The 11,890-nt window shown below is 50.6% G+C and overlaps 2 protein-coding genes across 2 annotated transcripts in view; both read right to left on the bottom strand.

The window, feature by feature from the left end:
• LOC108795030 (polyamine-modulated factor 1-like) lies at positions 1-4,035 on the bottom strand. Its single transcript, XM_018566197.1, has 5 exons — positions 3,896-4,035; positions 2,873-2,978; positions 1,788-1,888; positions 197-392; positions 1-101 (listed from the first exon to the last, which is right to left on the bottom strand). Exons 1-5 carry the CDS (start codon positions 4,033-4,035, stop codon positions 42-44), a joined length of 603 nt encoding a protein of 200 aa, XP_018421699.1. The 3' UTR covers positions 1-41.
• A 4,827-nt stretch (positions 4,036-8,862) lies between these two features.
• Positions 8,863-11,890, bottom strand: part of SLC25A44 (solute carrier family 25 member 44) — a 4,351-nt gene continuing 1,323 nt past the window's right edge. The window contains exons 3-5 of the mRNA XM_018566194.1: positions 10,984-11,635; positions 10,382-10,509; positions 8,863-9,231 (exon numbers count right to left, since the gene is read on the bottom strand). Of these exons, the coding sequence (XP_018421696.1) occupies positions 9,040-9,231; positions 10,382-10,509; positions 10,984-11,605 (942 nt within the window). The 5' untranslated portion in view covers positions 11,606-11,635 and the 3' untranslated portion in view covers positions 8,863-9,039. The remainder of the gene's footprint in view (positions 9,232-10,381; positions 10,510-10,983; positions 11,636-11,890) is intronic.

The raw sequence follows: 11,890 nt of genomic DNA, 5'->3' as shown, positions 1-11,890 counted from the left end.
CCACAATATGGGACAGCGGTTGGCGCGGTGGCAGGTTCTGGTCACGCCTTCTCGGGCCCCTGAATGGACAGGATCAGATCCCTCTGAGATTTGCTCAACTTCTAGAAGACAAAAATTAAACGGTTACCAGGACTAACGCCTTAGACTTATAGAATTCAACACGTGCCGCAGGGGGGCGCTCAGTCCATGACATCACCTGCCAGACTTGCTGCCTCCTCTGAATTTCCTGCTGCATCTCCTCGATCTTCTTCCTCCCGGCCAGGACGCTCCGCGCCAGCTTGGCGTTCTCCCGCTCCCTCTCCGCCACCAACTTCCGGAGATATTCCCGCTGCTGCAGCAGGTACGGGACCAGGTGATCGCGCACGTCTTCCTCGGGGACCCCGCTGGGACGCCTGCCGGAGCAAAGCACGGTCATGGCTGCCACTATGACCGGGGGAGGGGGGGTTTGGCTCCCTCGCATTGCCGCACCCACCAGCCTTCCATGGGCTAAGTGGACCTGTCCATCGACAACATGGCCCCATGTAACCCCCGAGTTCTGGACCCTCTATTAACACCTTGCTGCCCGCCCATCGTAAAATTACGGGCGGGCGGCGGATCCTTCCCGCGGGTGATCTTTTTTTCTGCTCGCACGCGCCACCAGACTACCGGCTGTCTCATACAAGCGATCGGCCGGCTCTATAGCCGGCCGATCGCTTGTACGACCTTGCATGGTCATTCCATCTGTGTCTCATGAGATTTCCCTTCACTTCCTGTCTGATAGACCCAACAGGATGTGAAGTGAAATCTCTGGCAGTCAACAAAACTAGTGTCTCCATTGGGAAGATTTCCCTCCACTTCCTGTCTGATAGCCCCAACAGGATGTGAAAGGAAATCCCTCCAAAAAGGGAGGGAAACCCATGGTGGTCAGTAGAACTAGTGTCCCCATTGTGGAGATTTCCCTTCACTTCCTGTCTGATAGCCCCAACAGGATGTGAAGTGAAATCCCTGGAGTCAACAAAACTAGTGTCCCCATTAGGAAGATTTCCCTTGACTTCCTGTCTGAAAGCCCCAACAGGAAGCGAGTGGAAATTCCTGCAAAAAGAGAACTACATTCCTGGCAGTCACCAGAACTAGTGGTCCCATTGGGGATATTTCTCTTCACTTCCTGTCTTTTTGATAGACCCAACCGGAAGTGAAAGTTTTTTTTTTACCCAAAATTTTCGTTCCTGTTTTTCATTATATAGTAAAAAATAACCCCCCCGTGTGATTAAATGCCACCAAAAGAAAGTTCTATGTGTCCCCAAAAATGGTATAACATTTATTTCAGTACAGCGTTGTATGACGGAATAAACGTCAGTCAAAGTACCGCAGCGCTGAATACTGAAAAATGGCCGGGACAGGAAGGGGGGGCTAACATTCCGTTCGGGGGGCGGGGGCGGGTAACCCTCCGGGCAGCAGGGGGGGGGGGTAACACCGCGGTCAGCAAAGGGTTAATACAGCACTTCTATCTGCATGTCCCAGAACCGTCATAAGACCACCTGGAGAGTACGGAGGAGAGAACAGGGAGCTGTTAAGTCACAGCCATGGTCTCTCTCTGCAGCCTGGTCATGTGACCTGTCCAAGTCACATGACCAGCCTCACCTCCCACCATGGCGATGAAGCTTCTGTATAAAGCACAGAGACCTCCATGTGACACGGCGGCCTGCATTGGATGAATGAATCCCGGGGGGTTGTGGTGTCCGCCCCCCCCCGGTCATACAGGAGCCCCTTAGTGACCGATCACCCCAACGCCATACAGCAAATCTCACCACTGGAGGTCAGTCATGGCCGCCGAGTCCTTCTCCATCCGGTCCAAGGAGTCCAGCAGCGCCTCCAGGTTCCCCTCCTCCTTTATTTCCTGGACCTCTGCCTGTGGAAGACCAGAACACCAAATGAGGGGCGGAGTGTAATCAGCTAGGCGGGGGGAGGGGGGGGGTGAGTAATGTCAGCTGCTGTGGAACTACAAGTCCCATGAGGCATTGCAGGACTCTGACAGTCACATCCATGACTCCCAAAGGCAGAAGCATAATGGGATTTGTAGTTTCAGCACAGCTGGAGGGCCGGAGTTGGCCGCCACTAACAAGAACCAGTATTGGGATTTATTGGGAATGGAAGGTCATACCCAATCAGCTTGTTTCTGCCACCTGTGTCCCCCATTGGAGGAGATTTCCCTTCACTTCCTGTCTGATGACCACAAGAAGCGAGAGGAAATGCCTCCAAAAAAAGAGGGAAATTCCTGGTGGTCACCAGAACTAGTGTCCCCCTTGGGGAGATTTAACACCTGTTCCTGTTCTGGTGACAACCCAAAGTCTTATAGCACCCAACAGGAAGTGAGAGGACATCCCTCCAAAAGAGTGGTAAATTCCTGGCGGTCACAAGAACTAGTGTCCCCATTGGAGATTTCCTTCACTTCCTGTCTGATAGCCCCCAACAGGAAGTGAAAGAAAATCAAAGATAGAGAGGGGAAAGTCCTGGCAGTCATCGGAACTAGTGTCCCTATTGGGGAGATTTCCCTTTGCTTCCTGTCTGATAGACACAACAGGAAGTGAGGGGAAATCCCTGGCAGTCACCAAAACTTGTGTCGCCGATAGGGAGATTTCCCTTCACTTTCTGTCCAATATCCACAACAGGAAGTGAAAGGAAATCCTTCAAAAGAAAGAGAGGGGAAGTCCCTGGCGGTCAACAAAACTAGGGCCCCCTTTATTTCCTGTCTGATAGCCAAAACAGGAAGTGAAAAAAAATCCCTGGCAGTCACCAAAACTAGTGTCCCCGTTGGAAGATTCCCCATCTGTTCCTGTTCTGGTGACAACCCAGAATGTGGATTTCCTTTCAGCGCATGGCTGCGTCGGTTCACCTTGATGGACGAGTGCAGTTGGGCCACGAACTGGTCGTAGATGCCGCGGGTCAGCTCCGGCTGCAGCTTATAGAACTTCTTGTAGCATCGGGCGAAGCGCTCGTAGCTGCGGAGGAAAAGGGGGAGGAGCCTGTGAGATATTGCCATAGCGATGATAAAGTTATGAACCCCAATAGGGGATTATGAGGTCACATGACACGGGCACACACTAACCTGCACAGCTGAGAGTTTGTCATCACCGTGGGGGGGGGAGGAGCCACTGCACCTCAAAACTGCATATTGTGTTTAAGCAGCAGACGGAGCAGTGTGATTGGAGGACAGCTTGCCATGTGACCTGGACAGGTCACATGACTGAGCTCTGGCTATTCTTCTGCCACTCAATGCAGACTTCTGAAGCCAGCGAAGCGCAATGTGGCCCCTACTGCCGCTTTTTAATGGTCCCCTTAGTGATAGTTAGAACAGGAAGTGTTTCTTTCAGGTATTTATTGTCATCTGTGTCCCCCAGTGGGAGAATTCACCTCACTTCCTGTCTGGACAGGAAATGGTGGAAATTGTCGCTAACATGAACACACAAAAAAAAGTGGTGTGAGGAAGGGTTAGCTACTTTGTTTTCATCTGTGCCTGCTTGGCAGTGACAACCTCACCCTTATTTCCTGTCCTGGTGTCACAGGCAGGAAGTAAAAAAAAAAAAATCTCCTGAAGGGGGGGGGGGGGGAGTCACATGCAAATGTTAAACCGTCCCTCATTCTAGTCAAAAATGACAAAATATTTGGGTAGGTTAGGTTGTAACACTGTAATCAAATCTCATCAGATCGACTGTCAGCTCTAATGGCAAGACTTGCAGTAGAGAAATACACCATAAGCTCCCACAGCCAATCAAAAGTCAGACTTATCTCCATCCCGCCAATCAAATCGCGTTTTCCCTGAGTTCAGCCAATCCCGTCGCGCGAGGGAGATAACCGCGTCAGCCAATCCTAACGCGCCGAGCACGACGGGGCGGCCAATCAGCACGTTCAACCTCACCTTCCCGTCTCCACAAGCCCCTCCAGAAACTTGTCCACCAGCGTATTAAAGATGAGCAGCCGCCCCGGGACCTCCTCGGCTTCGGGTTGCTCCGAGCCCGCCGCATCCCTCGAAGTGGACGGAACCGCCTCGTCTTCCATCTTGCTCAGGGCGCTGTGTGGAGAGACTCGTCCGTCTTTTCCCGCCTGCGGATGCTGAAGGCTGATTGGCTACCAGCTCCGTCCGTCACGGGGCACTCCAATCACGTGACCCGCCGTGTGAGAGCAAATGAATGTATAACACACTGAGAGAAATAAATGACCATTCATAATTCTATTCACCCAACATACACACTGCTTTCACCTATTATTCACACTTTTTTAGTACCTGGAAAATGTGAATCATGGGTGAAAAGTCCGAGTATTTTTTTTTATTTGTTGCTATGGGCAACGAGACATCTTAGCACATTCCTTACATTGGATGGTTGCATTGTAAGGTGGTGGAGGGTGTCTCTAATGCAGGGGAAGCCAAACTCCGGCCCACCAACTGTGGTGGAACTACAAATACCAGCCACAGACATGACTCCTGGAGAGATGCATCATGGGATTTGTAGTTTCACCACATCTGGCAGGCCAGAGTTTGGCTACTCCTGCTTTAATGTTTTGTATTTTGCCAGAGGTGAGCAAACCCCAGCTGTGCTGAAACTACAAATCCCATGATGCATCTCTCCAGGAGTCATGTCTGTGGCTGTGAGAATCTTGCAATGCCTCATGGGACTTGTAGTTAATCAACAGCTGTAGAGCCGTAGTTCGCCCATGCCCGCCTTAGGCCCATGTCACCCTGGTGGAAAAGTTAAATTTTCTACCAGGTTTTTACTTTCAACCTTTACCCCCATCAGAAGGAAGTTTTTCCCTTTCTTCCTGTCCCAGTGACACCCATACAAGAAATATAGAGGCTGTCACCAAACAGGAAGGCTCAGAAAGCAATAAAAAAATGTAACATTTCCTTTCCGTATGGTTGTTTTGGTCTGTTGATTTCTCATGACTTCCTTTTCTGACAGGAAGTGAGGGGAAATCTCCCACAAAGGGAGCCTCTGGCCCTTCCCCCACTCGATTCAAAACGAGAAAAGTTTTAATAAGGTAAAAGAAAGAGACGACAACTTTGTTCAAAGTATTAACATCATTTGTATTAATAGCACGTGACACAAGGAAATCCCTCGACATTCAGAGACGGCGCCATCTTGTCACACCGTTTTCTAAAGAACCTCCAACGTCTCCGACATAGAAACAGGAAGAGTATGTACACCATTCACAGACATGCGGGGACAGGCTCCCCATGTGGCCCTCGTGGGCCGGATTAGATCGGGGTGGGCCGGATTCATTTGGGGTGTCTGGGCTTAATCGGGGCAGTTCGGATTTGTCCAGGTCGGATCAGATTCATTTGGGGTGAACCTGATTTGATTGGGATGGTCTGGACTCAATCGGGGCAGTCTGGATGTGATTGGTGTAGTCTGGAATCAATCGGGGCAGTGCGGATTTGATTGGGGTGGTCTGGATTAAATCGGGGCAGTGCGGATTTGATTGGGGAGGTCTGGATTAAATCGGGGCAGTGCGGATTTGATTGGGGTGGTCTGGATTCAATCGTGGCTCTGGATGTGGTGTAGTCTGGAATCAATCGGGGCAGTGCAGATTTGATTGGGGTGGTCTGGATTAATTCGGGGTGGTCTGGATTAAATCGGGGCAGTGCGAATTTGATTGGGGTGGTCTGGATTCAATCGGGGCAGTCTGGATTTGATTGGGGTGGTCTGGATTCAATCAGGGCAGTCCAGATTCTTTTGGGTCACCAATACCAATTTACAAGTCCCAGGCAGCACCACAACTGACTGAAGCCATTCATCACTAATCATGGGGCACATTAGTAAACTCCTCCCCCTAGTTATTGCCTCTACCTGTGATAAGCAGCACAGACTGAGGCACCGACTGACACAGCAGACCTCCCCCAACTCATCATCAATGTCCGGCTGTTCAGACTGGTGTCACCCCCTAAACGGTGGCTGGGTGATACATACACCCCCTACCCCCCTCTGCAATCTACAGGCACCCCCTAGGGACATATTTATAAAGCACGGAGTGTGACATTCACCAGAGATAAACCAATGACTGTCCTTAGAGACGCACGCCCCAAGAAGATTCACCCGCCCTGTCACATTCACCGATTTACAAATACACCCGAGTGACGGGATCAGATCTTCCAGCTGCGGGTACAATATACAAGAACACGGACGGGGCAAGCGGGAACAATACGATATCCATGGGGATCCTAATACTTCTATAGAACGGCATCTCTGACCTCCGTATATCATTCAGGACAAAACAAAACTTTATTAACACACATTTGAAAGACACAAATCCCGTGCACAGCCCCCAGCAATGTATTCAAGGTGTGTGCATTGTTATGACTTTTTTTAAAATATATTTTAACCCTTTCGCTACCAGAGCCAGTTCAACTTTTTTCCTTTAGGCCAGAAGATTATGTGAACCCCCCCCCATAGCGATAATATCCATCAAACTTTTAGTAAAAAAATAATAAAATTAATTTTTAGTGCACACAAACACAACATAATTCCCCTTTTTTGGGGGGAGGGGGAATAAAATACAAATGTTATGTTGGCGTCGAGTCCATAAATACTGAACATGTCAAGATTTAAAACTGTTCTCACCTGTGAAACCCCCCGGAAATTACTGCTCTCACCCCGGCGAGCGTGGCGATGTATAACATGGAGGGGAGCAATCATCGCTTTTATACGTAGGCGCACACATCTAGGTTTGTACTGTATGTAGAGTTTAAAAAAAAATATTTTGGGGGGTGAGCACTTAACCTTTGCTGTGGTGCGGTAGCCACCAGAGGCGGGGGTGACACCCCCCAGTGACATCACACGCTGTTACCTGCCGGCAGAGAGAGGGGGGATGTCACCTGGCCGGATAAGTTATGCAGCCGGGTCCCCTCCTCTCTCCTGAGACTGTCAGGCTCTCAGTCCTTGACTTTTCAGAGGGGGTGACACCAAAATGACTGTCATTTTGGTGTCACCCCCTCCAATGGTGTCACCCGGGGGCCGGGCTGCACCCCCCTTGTGACGCCACTGGTAGCCACACTGCAAGGGTTATGTTTGTACACATGCCAGGAGTCCTTTAATAGCTAGCACATAAAGAGATAATAGCCCCCCCCCCCTATGTGACAGCAGATCATAGGTGACAGGTTCTCTTTAAGGAGACACACAGCGCCTATGAAAGGAGAAGCAGCAGACTGATCAGCTCATCTCTCTGCTCCTATCAGCATGTCTCTTGTTAAGAAATGAGAGCCACAGCACACTTGATGGACTCCTTGTTCTTCTTCTCCCTCCCCCAGCCTGAGCTCTGCTGTAGAAAGGACTGCAGGAGGCTGATCCCGCCCCCCATTCACTCACACTGCTTGTATAATAAGAAATACACAGAGCTGCATGCATGCTTCTTTTACATTGTCGGGGGGGGCGTCACATTTGTTGGATTGCTTTTAAGATTGTGTTAATGAAATGAGCCCACAACTGTCACTGTAGGGCGGGCTTCAGATCATGTGACCACTGTGAAAGCTAAAAGAAGTCACCCGCACTCCAAGGTCCTCCTCTTTCATTCAGACGTTATACAGACATGGTGGCTCAGTGTAAAAGCAACGTTTCGGGACCGAACATGGTCCCTTCATCAGGCAAACACAGTGACCGTGAAAGCCAGTCACATGATCAGGGGCCCACCTGCCGGCCTTAAAGGGCCAGCTCCTGCCGGCACAGAGGGGTTAAGCATTGGTTTGATTTGTGGTTGCGGGTCATTCCAGAGCAGCATGATTCGCTCCCTCTTATCAGATCAAACTTCAGTTTATTATCCTGCAGATAAGGCTCTGCCTCCCGCCAACCGTTACCACGGCGATCCTAGAATAAAATCCTATGTCATCTGCAAAGGATCTGTCCTCATGTGACCCTGAACAATGCTGTTCATGTGATTCTTAAGCTGTACCGGTCTCTAAAGTCAGGTCCATGTTAATCAGGGAGACAACTTCCACACAGGACCACTTATCAGAAGATCCCACCATGTCCCGAGTCCATTGTCAGCACTTTGACTGAAAGATGCTACTGTCACTGCCCCAAGTCACATGACCAGGACCCAATTACAGCCAATCGGTTCATATATATGAGCAGATCCAACTCCAGCTTTAAATGATAGCTTAGAACCTGTCCGCATCCTGTCCATTTTTGAATCCCCATGGAGGGGTAAACCCCTCCCTTTCTGTTGCCATCTGCCCGCCCCCCCATCGAAGGGTACACCCCCTCCATGGAGTGGTGTACCCCTACCTTCTTGTCGCTAAGACTTTTCTAACGGTTCTCTACAACATGAAAATAAAAATTGCATGACCTTCCACTTTTTAAAATTTTGTTAGACACACACCCCCTTCGAAGAGTGTTTCCATGGTTAGAAGATTCCTGAGCTATACCTACCTGAAGGCAGAGCCTACTATGAATTAAAAGGGTCCATATAAGCGTTAAAGAAAAAAGCCCCCGCCCCTCGAAGTGGACATATCCTTTAAGGGACGCCTTCTCTTTCGCTCTTAAAAAGTCCAACCAATTTGGCAATCACATTAAATAAAATCCGATAGAACTTTGAATACGTAAAAAAAGAAAGTTCATTCTAAAAAGGACGAACACCATTTAGGTTAAATAAAGATTAAAAAAAACAAAAAAAAACCCGATCGGGCCAAGGTGGTGGCGCAGGGGACCAGAAGAACGCGGGGGGGTCACAGGGAAAAGGTCACAGACGTGGGTCAGACTATACAACAGGCGGCGCTCTTGGACGCCAAGAATGTAAGGTGGCCGATTCCTCCTGTGCCCTCCCATCCCCCGCAGGCACCTTGGGTAGGCCCAGCAGCAGTGGTTTTTGAGATATGGCCGAAGTCCGTATCACTCTGTACGATATGCAGTCTCTGTTTTCTCTTTGTGCTCAGACACACAAATATATACACACACACACACGGTCGTGTACAATCCAGTGGAATTGTGGGCGGTCCTCGCGGGGGCCGTTTTCAGGCGTGGTTGGCCCGAGCGCGTCGCCCACTTCTACGGAGCATCTCTAGTCCGCGTGTTGTCACCAGTGTCTCGAGTCTACCAGCTCGGGTCTGAGGCTCAGTTTCTTGAGGGTCTCGTAGCCCACCACGATGACGATGGTCGAGGGCGTGGAGGAGATGATGCGGGCCGAGAGGCCTTTGGTCAGGCCCCGGGGGCCTTCCTCCGCCATCAGCTGCCTGAAGGTGTTGATGATCGAGTTTTTCCCTTCCACCTGAAATGGAAGAGTGAGGGTGAGGAACCAAGAACAGTAACCCTAACCGTAATACCTTCAACCAGAATCCATCAGTCCACTCAGAATTGTATATACACTATACGTCTGTGGACACCTGACCACCTATATGAGCTTGTAGGACATCCCATTCCAAAACCATGAGCACCACTTGCGTCTTCATGCCAAGCAGATCTGAGGGGTCCTATGACTTGTACACTATTAATATTCATTCTTGGTCACCATTCCACACCATCCTTGGTCAGCATACTATTCCTGGTTACTATACCACACCACGCCACGCCATTCCATTCCTGGTTACCATACCACGCCAGTCCTGGTTACCATACCACACGACACCACTCCATTCCATTCCTGCTTACCATACCATACTATTGTTGGATAACACACCACTCCATTCTTGGTTACCATATAATTTGTGGTTAACATGCCACTCCATTCCATTCCACTCCTCGGTAACAGGCACGCCACTCCATTCTTGGTTACCATACTTGGAGACCCATCATTTAAACCTGAGCCCTGCCAAAGGTGTTTGTCTGCCCCCCATGCCCCCGAAACATGTTGGCTGCTCTGTGGTGTTGCCATCATGTCAATCAATTATACCATGAAATATTTGGGACTCTTGGATAGTTGTCTTGACGTTCTTGTTGGACTTTGTTAGTCCTGTCTAAACTCCAATTAGAATGACGTAGATCTTAGACAGGGCTTCCCATCCCCTGACCGCCCCTCTCACCCCCCGTGACTGAAGACACAGCAGCAGTACAGTGATCGGTCATTCCGCTATGAATTACAGCATTGTTATCAATGATAATTTTCCCGCCATTACCACCACGAAACTATTTCCACCACATGATGATAACATCCAGTACTGAACCTTGAGGTAATGTCAATGGATGGTACAGTCCTTGCTATATCCATGCTCACCGCATGTTACAATCTGATTGGGCAATCTTCTTTAGATCTACCAACAAGTATGTAGAGCCTGGGCCGGCCTGATTGGGTAGTTTAGGAAGGTCCTCATAGAACATAAGTTCTGGTAGCTCTGAAGTTGCTTGTTCAGATTCTACGTATATGGTGAGCCTAACAGAGAGAAATCAATAGTCGGCGGAGTAGAACCACCCTGTTGTGTTACCTGCACTCGGGCCCTTATGACATCCATAGGATTGGTGATGGTAGACGCAGTGGCTGCTGCCAGGGGCCCCGAGATGGCTTGAAGCAGCAGGTGAGGACAGTCTTTAGGTGACAGACTTGATAACTGTTCTGGAGGAAGCAAAGCACAAATATTAACCACACAGAAGAATCACATTACATGCCCCGCGCTGCCCCCAACCTACATCAAGGTGGCCCTATCCCACACCAAAGGTGCCCCCATCCCACACCAGAAGTGCCCCCATCCCACAACGCGGTGCCACCATCCCACACCAGAGGTGCCACCATCCCCTGCAGCGCATGGTCCTCACCTTCCCTTCACTGGTCCCTTTAGTGAAGGGATTAAAGGAAACATTGGTACTTCCAGGTATAAAGGCGCATGTGACTCGCTTCCCGTCCTCTGGGGGCGGGGCTAGTGTAAGCTCAGACCAACATGTGATCTTGAAACAGGAAGTGAAGGATGATCTACTCCGGCAGGCAGCAAAAATATAACCCAATAGGGGTTTAAACCGTTCCCAAATATAAAAGGATTGGGTAGACATACACCTTTAAGAACTACAACCCCCAGCATGCCCTGCCACCCACCTGCGTAGAAGTGGTAGAAGGGCCACCACACGGCACTGTTGGGAATGTAGGTCATCAGAGAAGCCACGTAACCCCGATAAAATCCCCTCGGGCCGTCCTCTCGGAAGATCTGCAGGATGATGTCCCTGGTCTGGCCGAACATGACCGCCTGTTTCCCGTCCGCTCTGCCGACATGGAAGCGGCCCATGCTCTCCCCCGCCCGCTGCATCATGAGGTGCTGCGAGATCACGTCGATGGGCACGGTGATGCTCTGCGCCACCAGGGACGCCGAGCCTCCCGCCACCAGGGACTTGACCGTGTTGCTGCTGCTGTAGCCCGACACGTACTTGCGGGTCAGCTCGTAGGTGGTGACGTAGCACTGGCCGGAGATCAGGGTGAAGGTGTTGACCAGGAAGCCCCGGTACAGGCCGGCGGCCCCCTCCGACCTCAGGATCTTCACAAAGGCATCAAACGTCCCGTTGTAGAGGCTCTTCCCCTTCTGCACCTGGAGCCGCGTCCGGATGAGCGTGAACGGGTAGACGCTGACCCGGATCATCATGGTCATGCACACCCCGAAGACATAGAACTTCTTCTTGTCCAGGTGCTCCCACTCGATGATCTGGATGTTCCGCTTGTCCTCCATGGCGCCGGATAGGCAGCGTTGCCGTCACACCTGAGAGGAGAGGCCGCCGTTAACTTGCTACTTCCTGTTACATAGTATCTCGGCTTCACAAAGTCATGGTACCCCTTCCCCCTGATCATACTACAAACTGCTCCCAGCATACTCTGATCATCAAGTGCCGGGGCGGGCAACCTCACCACTCTGGCTGTGGTGTTCACCACACGTCCCAGGATGCATTGCAAGAGCCAGCGGGAGGTCAACGCTGGGGGGTTGGGGGGGAAGCGGCAGGTCAACGCTGCGGGGAGG

This window comes from Nanorana parkeri, unplaced genomic scaffold (genome assembly GCF_000935625.1).
Source record: "Nanorana parkeri isolate BGI_ZX_2015 unplaced genomic scaffold, ASM93562v1 scaffold923, whole genome shotgun sequence".
NCBI classification, from domain to species: Eukaryota; Metazoa; Chordata; class Amphibia; order Anura; family Dicroglossidae; genus Nanorana; species Nanorana parkeri.
Note: the sequence above shows the minus strand (reverse complement) of the source record. Positions and strands in the feature narration are given on the sequence as shown.